At 45.5% G+C, this 12,063-nt stretch overlaps 1 protein-coding gene across 1 annotated transcript in view; it reads right to left on the bottom strand.

The window, feature by feature from the left end:
- Positions 1-10,659, bottom strand: part of CCDC198 (coiled-coil domain containing 198) — a 36,229-nt gene extending 25,570 nt beyond the window's left edge. Inside the window, exons 1-2 of the mRNA XM_090034271.1 lie at positions 10,274-10,659; positions 7,464-7,546 (exon numbers count right to left, since the gene is read on the bottom strand). Coding sequence (XP_089890397.1) covers positions 7,464-7,546; positions 10,274-10,499 — 309 coding nt within the window. The 5' untranslated portion in view covers positions 10,500-10,659. The remainder of the gene's footprint in view (positions 1-7,463; positions 7,547-10,273) is intronic.
- Positions 10,660-12,063: the final 1,404 nt, after the last annotated feature.

Here is a 12,063-nt window from a genome sequence, read left to right on the forward strand (position 1 = left end):
CCTGTATCAAAAGAGAAGCGGCAGTGTCATTTGCACACACTGCCCTTCCGAACTGCAGCGCTACTCTTTTGCTAGTTGGTGGCCAGTGAAACTGGGTTAGCTCCTTCAGGTCTGGCAGATGTTTGCTCCATGCAGGTCCCAGGTAGAGCCTGCTCTCCAAGCCTGGTGGGGTCAAGACCAGCATGGCCCCGGATGCTACTTGCAGCAACCACATGGCTGCTCTAAATTGCATGCAACTGCTAATGGACCCAAGAAACCAGTCTGCCTCCTGGGAATCACCAGAGCAGTGGGTCACCCCAGCCAAACCCACCTACTCCGCTCTACCTAGGAGAACTGGGGGCTCCTACTAGGCTGTCAGCCCCCTGGGAACACTTCTCAGCTAAGTAGCTGAGCTGGGGCTGGGGCCCCTTTGGCCTGCCATAGCTGGCTCATCATCACTGCTCTGTTGTGGGGCTAGAGGCAATGAGTCAAGAGAGGAGCCATATGAAAAGCAAGGGCTGGGGGAGCAGAGCCCTTCAAAGTGATCTTTGCCGGAGCAGCAGAAGGTTGCAGACGCAGGCCCAGTGGGCTCCTGAATTCACCAAGCTCTGTCACTTTGTCCACCTGGGGGCTCACTGGATCCTGAAGGAGGCTGAGATGGAAAGGGAGGAAATTCCCTGTCCTTACAGCTGCAGAGCCCCTGCTGAAGCCAGCAGCAGGACTCCCCTTGACTTCAATGGTGCAGGAGAGGATCTTGGGAGAAAGCAAACAAGAGCAAGCTGTGCAGGGGGCTGATTTGCACTTTAGGCACAAAGCAAATGCTGCTCCTGCCTACTGCTGAGGTCATGCTTCGGGCTTCAGAGAGTCCAGAAAAGAGGACGTTTGCCAAAACCCACTGAACTCAGTGGGAGCTTTTCCATGGATGGCAGTGGGGGTTGGGTCTGGGCTTTCAAATGCAAGAACCACTGAATGCAAGCAGAAGGCAGGGAGAAGCAATTACAATGTCGTAAGTCGAATTCCTAGCAATTTTTCCTCTTAAAAACAGTTTGCAGGTAAGGGGAAGAGGAGGGAAGAGTTCAGGGAGTTTCCAAAGCCAGCCAAGTACTAGATCAGGGACAGGAGGGCGAGAGAATTGTAATAAAGTGCAGCTAGTGGCCTCCTGCTCGCTGTTTTTGATGTAAGAACAGTCCAACCCTTGTAATTCGATTCCAATTAGGCTGGTGATCTGGGAATATGTGGTCTAAGCTACCCTTGTTTTTCATACGAGTATAAATATGTCAGTCAAGAGAGCAGTTTTGTTACCCTGCATTGTTACATCACCACCAAATGCAATTCCACAAGACCAGTATCAATGTGTTTCACTTCCCATATCGGTATAAGTTAAACTGGGATAAGCTACTTAAGGTTGGTTTAGTTAAACTAGCACACCTTTTGGGTTCAAATACTCAGGCACTAAAAAGAAAGTGCCCCGGGAGAAGAAACTTTTTGATAGCAATCTTACAGCAGATTGATTATTGCAGGTCATTTACCATGTGTCAGCTCAGCTGGGGGTGATGGGAAAAAAAAACAGTGGAATGCTTTTTACATCCTTTATAATTAAGAGCTTGATCCCACAAACGTTTATGCCAGTGCATAATGTAGGTAATTAATTACAGGCCAGTTCGTTTGACATCATTCCTAGGCAAAATAGCAGAAAAGCTGATACAGGATTAAATTAATTAAGAATGAAAGGCCTGGAATATAATTAACGCCACTCACTGTGGCTTTATGGAAAATAGGTCTTGTCTACTAAACCTGATTTCATTTTCTGATGAGCTTGCAAATTTGGTTACTGCACAGATGTAATCTTGGTATATAAAACAAATGAAAGGCCTTTGACTTTGGGCCACACAGCAGTCTGACTAAGGCATTAGCACTACACTGTACTACAGCACAGATTAAGCGGTTTACCGATAAGTCTCAAGAAGTACTTGTTAATGGGCAATCATCATTCAGCTGGGATGTTTCTAGGGGATTGGTACCAGGCCTAGCACTATGCATGCTTTTCATCTATGGTCTGGAAATGGACATCTGTAAAATCGCTGTAGAGAAAACGTGCAGATAAGAGAGCCCAGGAGAGTGGTAAATAACACTGAGGACTGGGCTCTTACACAGAACGACCAGTATAGCTCTGTAAGCTGGCTTCATTTAGAAATAATGAATATAGCTTCAAGGCGAGGACATGCATCCAGGAAGAAAGAACGCCTGCAGAAATGGGGATGGCAGAGCCTGAAAAAGGGTGGCAATGGCTGTCGTCAAGAAATGGAAGAATAACCGCCCAGTAGGGTGTTGTTGCAAAAGGGTTAATAGGATCCTTAGCTGTATTGACAGTGGCGCTGAGAGTAGGACTCGGGAAATGCCTTTATATAGGATGTTGCTTTTTGGGGTGTCTATGTGTACCGTATGAGGTCTCTTTGATTTTATGGATTCTCTGCAAGTGTCTATCAGACAACAAACTCCACTCTTTTCCCAAGGCTGGCCTGCTTCCCTTGCTGTCATTTTTTACCTCCATCTTGAACTGAAATAGCCAACGGTAATGACACCAAGCTAACCACAGAGCACCATTTAAATCTTGGTGGTACTTTATGAGTCAACTGGACGACTCTGACAAGGAGTTTGCTATTGTCCAAGAGACAGAGTCTGCTTCCGCGTAGGGACACTGTAATTCAGGCTCCGGCAAGGAGAAAAACAACCTCCCTGCAGGTCTGCTGGAGCCAATTGCAGGCGTTTTTCAGGGCGGGCTCTCCCATGCCTCTGATTGGCTGAGGGAGCCCGCCATGGGGCTGATTACCATTGAATAGCAGCACATAGGCTGATCGTCAGCTGTCTGAAGAAAAGTAAAGCTCACCGCTTATTAAACATATGGGGCGTCCACCTTGATTCTGGGGCTCTGGTGCCTTTCTTCTCTGTGTTTCAGGTAATTTTTTAAAAATTTTCTCCCCAACCTTCCTCTCCTCTGTGGTTTCAGGCCATTTCCTGCAGCTTACAAGGGTTTGGGGGAAATGCTAAATTTCAGGCTACGTTTCCCTGAAATCCCCTAAAGCCTGAATTACAGTGGTCCCTTCTTATGTGGCTGGGTAACCAAGCAGCAGGGCACATGGGTGGGGGATTTTGATGGTCTGATGAAGCTGACTGGGGCTGGTCCTGCTTTGAGTTGGGAGTTGGACTAAATGACCTCCTGCGGTCACTCCCAACCCTAATTTTCTATGATTCTGTGTTCAGGAGGGTCACCCGAGACAGAAAGTTCATTAAAGGGAGAGCCTTTTACCAGCAATTTTATGGAGCAGGAGGCAGCACATATGCAGAGGACAAGTTATGCGCAGAAGAAGATGCAGGAGAAGGACCTTGGACCCTCTGATCCCAAAGAAAACTCAAGGCCAGCAAGGAAACTGAGGCAGGGGATGGTGCATAGGTTTGTTTGGTTGGCTGGGTTTTTTTATCCAGGTCAGTGAATTTCTGGTCCTGTTTAACGACAGTTATCGGTTATCACACAAAACCCTTTGGCAAGAAATCTGTGCCGGTTCACTTCATCTGTCATGGGTTCCTGTCACAGTGTTTGCGGTCAGATACATAAACCAGTTGCATCTGTGGGATTCAAACAGTGCTCTCTCAAAATTCGGCATTTACGGCATATCGCATGCACTCTTCCCCCGGCCTCCGCAATCCACCTTCCAAAACAGGGATACGTGTTGTAAGTGGGGAAGCTGATTTTTCTGCCTGGGAATAAAAGCAGGGAAGAATGGAAACAAGCAGACACTGTGCTCAACTGCTGCCGAGACAGCTGCTATTTCTCTGTGGCCCAAGCAAGCAGCAGGAGTCCTGTGTTAACCCTCTCACAGCTGCAGGAGCTACTGGCTGAACACTGTAGCTCGTGCCTAAAGCACAACTGAGCTGGCTCAGGGCAAGTGAGCTGCTGCATGCAGTCTGCCGTACCTTGATGAGGCTTGCCATGTAGAAGGCAACAGTTTATGAACCATTTACAGTAAAGAAGCAACAGTCATGCTACTGTCCTTGCAAGGGCCTGGGTCCTGGCCTTGTTGCCATCCTGCCACACCAAGAAGGCCCTACTGCCTCACCCAGACTGCCTCCTGAGATGCTGCACTTCATGGACACTGTGTTTCCAGGAGGATTTAATCCATGTCACGTAGTTGGCTGTGACTCTGGAAGGAACTTTTTCCTGCATGCCACTGTCCAGAAACAAGGTGCATGTCTTGTTTGAGGGTGTGCAATAGGCTAGAGAATACGGTAACGTTCTCTTTTGACGCTGAGGCAAGGTTTCACCAAATCGAACCAGCAGTATAATAGCAACATGCAGAGTCAAAGCTTTGGCTAATAAAATGGGGAAAATGCAGAATTTAGCAGAACTTCCTTGTTTTGTTTTGTTTTGTTTATTGGCAGCTCTGGTAGCTTCAGAAATATTGAATTTGACTGCCGCATGGCACCTTGCTTTCACTAGGGAAATTAAACTTGTTCTTACTGTTAAAAAAAGTCTCTGGGCTTGCACTGATTCTTAGTGAATCAAACAGTCCGCTTCTGCAGCACACCAAAAAGCGATACAAGGACACCCTAGTCCCTGAAGAGTTTCAGCATCAACCCAGAGACATGGTAGCAATTCGCTCACAACCGTCCATCCTGGAGGTCCCAAATCCGGACCGGAGCATTGGCCTTGGAATAGCAATGCCTAGCAGAAGCAATGAAGAAATGTGCGGCCAGGAACTCGAAAACTTCCCTATCCAGTCCTCATCACTCTCCTGCCCCTGCTGCAGCAGATTGTTCAAAGCAAAGATCAGACTTATAAGTCACCTGTGTACTCACGTGACCTAGCCTCCACCCAATTCGTTCTCTTCCCTTTCCCGTTTTTTCAACTTTTCTCTTTTATCCTTCTCTTTTTCTTTCCCACTTCTTTTCTGTCTTCTTCCCTCCCCTCCCCACGCTGGATGCGGTGATCTTCTCCCATGAAAGACTAAGTATGTGTGTGTGTGTGTGTATGTGTATGCTTGTGCATGTGTGTGTATGCCTGTGCGTGTGTGTATATATATGTATATGTATGTATATATACATATACATACATACATACATGCATACATAGATAGATGGATGGATGGATGGATGGATGGATACGTGTGTGTGTGTATCTGTATATACATACATATATAGATACACGCACACACATATATGTATATAGATATAGATATAGATACACACACACACTTTGTGTATATATCTCTATATATATTGATACACACACACATATATATATGTGTATGTATGTATGTGTGTATATATAGCTACACACACACACACACACACACACACACACACACACAGTTCTAATCCCAATAAGGCAGGAAGGCTGGCCTGTGTAACTCGGGTACTAGCATGGAACTATTGGGGAACTACAGGACCTAGTTTCCATTTCCACTTCAGCTGCAGCTTTAGTGCCTGATGGAGCAAGTCACTGATCATGGGTGACTCCGTTTCCACCCAGAAAATGGAGCTAGTGCACGGTGGTAAATTAGTGAAGGTGTCTCAGTACAGATGTGACCTGTACTGAATTCAGTCCCGTTTCTCCTACAAGTTTCTGGACTTGCAGGAGAGGCTACCCTCAGTCAGCCCAGCTTTAAATGTGCATTTGACTGTTCATGCTGGGGAGTCAAGGGTACCTGGTCACATTGCTGGCTGCACGATTCTTTTGTGTGTTGTTGGCTACAGGAAATGGCTTGTCTTAACTACATAGGCCTGATGGGTCACTAGGCTTGGGATGGACTTCGGACTTTGACTTCCCTGCCCCTCAGGGCAGGTGCTGAAATACAGCGGTGATGAGGCCACTTAAGAAGATGAACAGAAAAGGCATGCTAGTGGGCAGCATGAGGGCACCCCTCTTCCTGTGATTAATCACTAGAAAATGACATGACCTTATACCCCAAGCAGCTCTGAGGTCCTATCTGATCGAGTGCAGGGGTGCAGACACTTGCAGAAGGACAGGTAGATAGAGGCAGCATGTTCTTATATAGCCTGATCAGCGGCTTTGCAAAGTCTGGACGGTTTCTATTATACCAGTGTGAAGCAGAAGTAACTAAATCCCCAGAAGACAGTGGTATTATACTGTTATATAGCCAGATTAAATCAAGTCCCATCTCTTTATAAAAATAAAATAATTTAACACAAGGATGAGTTTAAACACACCAACCACTCACCGTGAGGTAAAAGGGATGGGGCTTTACTAGGCCTCAGTCTCTCTATAATAACTGCTTGTGTGTGCCCTCTTATCCCACAAAAAGTGGAGGTTAAACCCAATTTAACCCCTCGTTTACTGACTGCTGACAGGGCTTCCACTTCACCATTGTTTTAGAGCATCTTCATGGGTAGCACAGTAAATCCCTGGCCCCTTTTATCAGGTGGTAGGTGATGGCTAGAAAATGGTATTTAGAGGTTTGCTTTTGGGAATTGGCTTATAGATGAAGTAGATACGCATTAGAATAATGGTCCAGGGCAACAGCAAGGGTTAACTGATTTCTAAAAAAGCCTGTTTCTGAAAGTTTCCTCAAGGCCCACTGGTCTGCAGGCAAACAGCAAGCAGACACTCAGGCTGGGAAGTTGAAGGCATGTCCCACACTGTCCATAACATGAGATAAGGTGGCACCAGGTCACAGTGCCCAGCTGCAGAGCCCTCGGGATTTCTGGTTGTGAGGGAACAGAACAAATTAGGAGAAGATCAGTAAAGCCCAAATTAGGATGCGTGCATGTGATGGGTTTGTGAAACAAAGGATTATGACGTCAGGACAGAATGTGGACAGCTTGATGACCACTGAGAGACCAATCAGCAAAGGCCAGAAATGAAGAGTCATCAGGAGGGGAAAAGAATACAAAAGAACGGATTTCAGAGCTGCAGAGGGTCCCCGAAAGGGGAACTGGAGGCCACCATGGACCGAAGGCATACCACCAACCCATCTCACCCACCCCACTGAGGCAGGTAGGCCTCAACCTCCAACCTCCAAGCTGTTGACATCTGACATTGAAGAGATAACCTCAAAGCGAAGCTCATGTACTGGCCAGACGTACCTTGACTCTATGCAGCTCTAGGACTGGTAGGTATAGAAGTGCTTGCATTATTCTTATCTGCTACCACTGTGTATCAATAAAATTTGCCTATTATTGAATGGAAAGGTTGTGATCAGTCTGCGGGTTTTGGGTCCACCCAGAACAAGGTCTGTAGGTCATAAATCCAGTGCCAACAGTAGGTTGTTCATATGTCTACCCCCCAAGAAGTAAAGGCCAATGCATCTCTGGGATATTATCTTGCCAACAATACTACATTCTGATGTCTTTCCTATGTGTGAACACAGTTGAAACTCAATATACCCCCTTCATATGTTTACAGTTAAAATGGGAGGTTACCATTACATCCAAGCATTTCCTTAGGAAGCCTTTAAAATTCATCTTACTTGAGGTCTTCGAGGGGGATGCTGTTTAATTATACTGGTTTCTCCCTTTTCCGGCATGATGTCGAAGGCAATGGGCCTCGGCACTTAAGGGAACAGAAAAGGAAAAGAAGCTTGAGTAAAACAGCTTGAATTCAATATCATATTGATCATTAACATTTTGGTCATACTAAGTAAAAGCTTCATGATCTTCTAGTTACACTTCTACCTGACCTACCACAGCCTAGCCTCCCAAAATCCCACAGCACGTGGGGAAAAAACCACCTGCACTGGACACTACAGCAGGCTGAGCATAGTCTCTAAATATCTGCTCACATTTTTCAGTGAATGCAGCCAATATTTGCATTCATTGTGTGTAAGTGCTTCTCACACAGGCGCTGCTCCCCTCATCTTTTAGTGCTGCAAGTGAATGTGGAAAACTCTATTCACCCTATTTCACGATGGAAGCAACACTTAAGTAGTCATATTCAAATATCTATGCTAGAAGGACTTCTCCACTCATTTGGGGAACAGAAACAAAGCCATGTAATCCTCTTGACCAATCACAGTTAGCCAAGGTCTCTATCCAATTCCTATCAAAGTCATTCTATTGTTTCAGTAGGAATGAAATCAGCCTTGAAAAAGCCAGTTCTCCAGGGAGCGGTCGTAGACATTTCTTAGGAACATTAGGTCTAAAGAAGATGTATTGTTCATGTATGAATAACAAATCCATCTGAGGAATCTGTGATCTGCTCACAGGTCTTATGTGACAGGGAAAGAGGCTTAAATTTATTTGATAAATGATTCACTTAGCTCTGCTGGACGTGCATACAATGATTAACTACTGAATATGGGATTAAGCTCTAACAACTATTCAACAAACGAGGAAGTAAATGCATTTGCTGATCTTAATAAGTTTTAGTTAGCAATTCTAAAACAGCTGACTTCCAAGAGAGACTGATTAGCTGTTAGTAAGCACACCCCAAAAAAGCCCTCTTACAAATGAAAAATTGGTACTCTGTTCTTAACTCTGCCGGGCAAGCTGGCACCCAAACCCTATCTGATAATTAATAAACTGCTGTTTTATATTTTACTTATTAAAATATTACGCACAGCATAACTGCAGTGCAGAGGCATGGGCTGGGGCTCAGGCGATGTGGGTTCTGTCCCAGTTCTACCATTGATCTGACCTTGGAGAAACTTAAGTCTTTATCCCTCCTCTATTATTATTTATTTGTACTCCTATAACTGCTAGGAGCCCTGCTCACAGGCAGCCCCCCTTGTGCTAGGCACTGTACCAACACAGGAGAAAAAAGCAAAGCATAGGCACCAGAGCACTTACCACCTAAGTCTATTTAGTGTGTGAGCTGCTTAGAAAAGGGATCGTGCCTACATGTTCAGACAATACTGAACACAAAAACCCCAAATCTCAGTTTGGCTTCCTATGTAGAGCTATAACTCAAGGATTTTGCTTCAAGAAAATTGGAGACCCATATTTAGGAAATCTCTGAGACTTTCCCCTCCTAGTTCTTTCACGTTAACATACTTTGCTGCGTCACAGAAAGTCAAATTTAGCCCACGCTCAAACACACCCCCACACACTAAATAAGACCTTCTCTGTAACTAGCATGCACTTATTTAGATGTGGCTCGGGCTAATTCATCATTCAAGTGTGCCTCCCTTCTCTTCTTATTTGAAAAACAGCACTGGTAATAACAAATGACATTTACGGAGACGATTTTTTAAAAACTACGCTCAATAAAACCCCAGTGCTTATCATCTCGCTAAACTGGAATGTTTATTTAAGTGCGCTACTGTCATAAAGCACTCTAAATGTCAGGCTGTATATCCAGAGCTAATCTGTATTCAGTCCAGACCCTGCTGCTCCTGAATTCAGGAGGTAGGGGACATATTTATTTTCATGGTAAGGTAGTGATCTGTATGGAAGATGGGAAGGAGAAATGTCCAACTCCCAAGCCAAGTTAAACCAGTGATGGTTAATATTTTTAGTTGAATCTCTGCAACTCACTTTTAGAAACCAGCTCCTGGGAGCTCTGTTTCATCTGAATTATTCTTCCAGGGGTAAGTAATTCCCATAAGAAACCCATAAGAGTTCCCTCTCCTTTCTCATGCTGTGTGTCACGGTGAGGCCACTGTACGGTGTATTATTTAATTATGCAAGGCAATGCTCCCAGTTTTGCTCCATTGTGTTGCACACCATGAGTTGCTCCTTAGCCAGTGTAAATCAGCTTAGCCCCCTAATGACCCTCACTTCCTTTGTCAAGTGCTTTGAGATCTGCCGTGGCTGATTACTCATCGTTACTCTGTCTTACACTAATGAGGATCTTGCCCCAAACCCTGATGTTAATTAACATTGTTATTTCAGGATATATGTGGATCGTGCTATGATGCACAGCCACACACAATACAGATGTATGGGTCTGTGTTAAAGGCTTGCTGTCGGAAGATACTTCAGGCCCCCTTCTGCAATTTGCATAGCTCGTCCCACTGAAGTCAAGGTGAACGGGACTATTTGGTGCATCAAGATAGCTCACAGGAGCAAGTTGAGATATCTGATCTGGGCTGTTCAGATATGAGGCACGTCTCTAAAACAAACCCAAAACACAGCAATATTCAGGAAGTGGAAGAAACAGGCATGCTCACGGAACAGCACAATTGCACACACCCAGGTCTATCTAGCAACACCTTCTACCATTGGCTTTTAGGCAAAACTCAGCCTCTCTCTTCAGAGCCACCTTTGATTTTGGCAGTGGGAAGTGGTCCAACACCGAGTACAGAAGATCGGTCAATCCACTCGACCCTGGCCAACTCACCTGTGGAGCATCGCCCATACCACGTTTCTCTCAGAGGCGGGAGCTGTCTTTGAAACATGGGGCTTCTCTCCTCCATGGCTGCGTATGAACCCAAGCTCCTCTCTTCCAGAACGCCGGGAAATCGAGACAGGGTCGCAGAGCAAGGGGAGGCTGGCACAGCTTCTTTGGTTTGCACCGGTGCCACTTTTGTCACCTTGGGGCGTGTCTTGGAGTGGCTCAGGCCCATTTTACTGAGTTACAGCATTTGGTGGAAGAAACTGTTTCCCTGCAGTCGTCCTTGAACTTGGCCTCAACACTGATCCGTGGCTTTCATGCTGCACCCATGTTTGCAAAGCCTCTAGGCTCTTTCTAGGGCATCTTACCTGAACCAACACCACACACGTTGCAGCCCGAGTGGCTGGTTACCTTGGATATTCCTCCACAAGCCCTTCCTTTCTAAGTCCAGATTTGGTGAGGCCAGTTAAACATTGACCGGACATAGTCACTCCCTAGAGGGGATGAGAGACTGGCTGCTATTGAATATTAAACAGATCCAGGACAGTCTGGGAAAGTAATACCAAATAAAAAAATCAGGCTTTTGGAAAGTTTTCCTTTTCCTCACCTTAACTATTCATGCCGTAAAACACTTTTACTAAAGGCTCGTGCTTGGCTCCCAAGTGATCAACCTGAGGAGCTTTTCCTTTGCTTCTCTGCCTGGCTGCTTTGTAGAATCTGTGCTCTGATAAAGGCCATTTGTCCCTGAAGTACTAGAGGAAACTTCAAGGAGCTTAGAAGATGCAACCTGTAATTGAAAAAGAAAAGAAAGGCTGGTGAAGACCTGGAGTGGTGCTGTGCTGCATGTGAAAAGCCAGACTCCTTCACTCCAGTGACCCTGGCTATATAGCTCTGCATCCAAGGGTGCGTCTCCACTGCAAGTCGAGTTAGCTTGAGCTGAGTGAGCTCAGGTATGGGAAGCAGTTTTCTCTGACAAGGTAAATTACCCTGCGTGAAGCTCCATGCTGCTGTGTTTCGACTGCTTCTAATATATCAGCTGGCTCATTTCAAACCATCTCAGCTACCTCTACCCTATGCATGTTCAGAGGTGCCCTGAGAGCATATCTGGGATTACTCAGACTTCCCTGAGCTTGCTGGAGGGTAACACTGAGCAGTCTACATGTGCACTTATGTCACAGTAAATTTACTGTGCAGTAAGTTACTACACAGTACATGGAAATAGGCCGGTGGCTACATGTGCAGGTGTTAAAGTGCATTAACATTGTGTGCGGTCTGACTTGGGACTAAACTTAGTCCTAAATCAGTCTACACACACAGTGCTACTGCGCAGTAAGCATCTACACGTGCATTCTTGTGCAGTAACTAATCAGGAGTTAATTTACACCCAAGTTGGTATAAGTCACCACAGTTACTGCACAGTAAATGTGCATGTGTAGATGTGTACCCATCCTGTGCAGTAATTTAGGTTACTGTGCAGTAAATGTGCATGGGTGGACATATCCACAGAGTAGAATTTGGTCCTAGGAAAGACTATCTTTCTGTTCAGCAATTTTCCTTTTCCAGTCTCTGGGGATTCCCATACTAACCATAGCCTGGCTGGCCCACCTTACAAACCTTTTCCACACTTCCAAACGTTCACCCCACATTCCTCATTCAGTCCCTTTCTCAGGCCAAACTCTTTCTACACATCAGTGCAGGTTCTGCATAAAGAAGGACAGTATCCAAGTATTCCATTAGAGGAAAATCCTCTTGTAAATTGGCAGAAGTTAGTGGTACTGAGTCTGAGTCATCACTGC

This window comes from Crocodylus siamensis, chromosome 2 (genome assembly GCF_052110815.1).
Source record: "Crocodylus siamensis isolate JL-2025a chromosome 2, ASM5211081v1, whole genome shotgun sequence".
Taxonomy (NCBI): domain Eukaryota; kingdom Metazoa; phylum Chordata; order Crocodylia; family Crocodylidae; genus Crocodylus; species Crocodylus siamensis.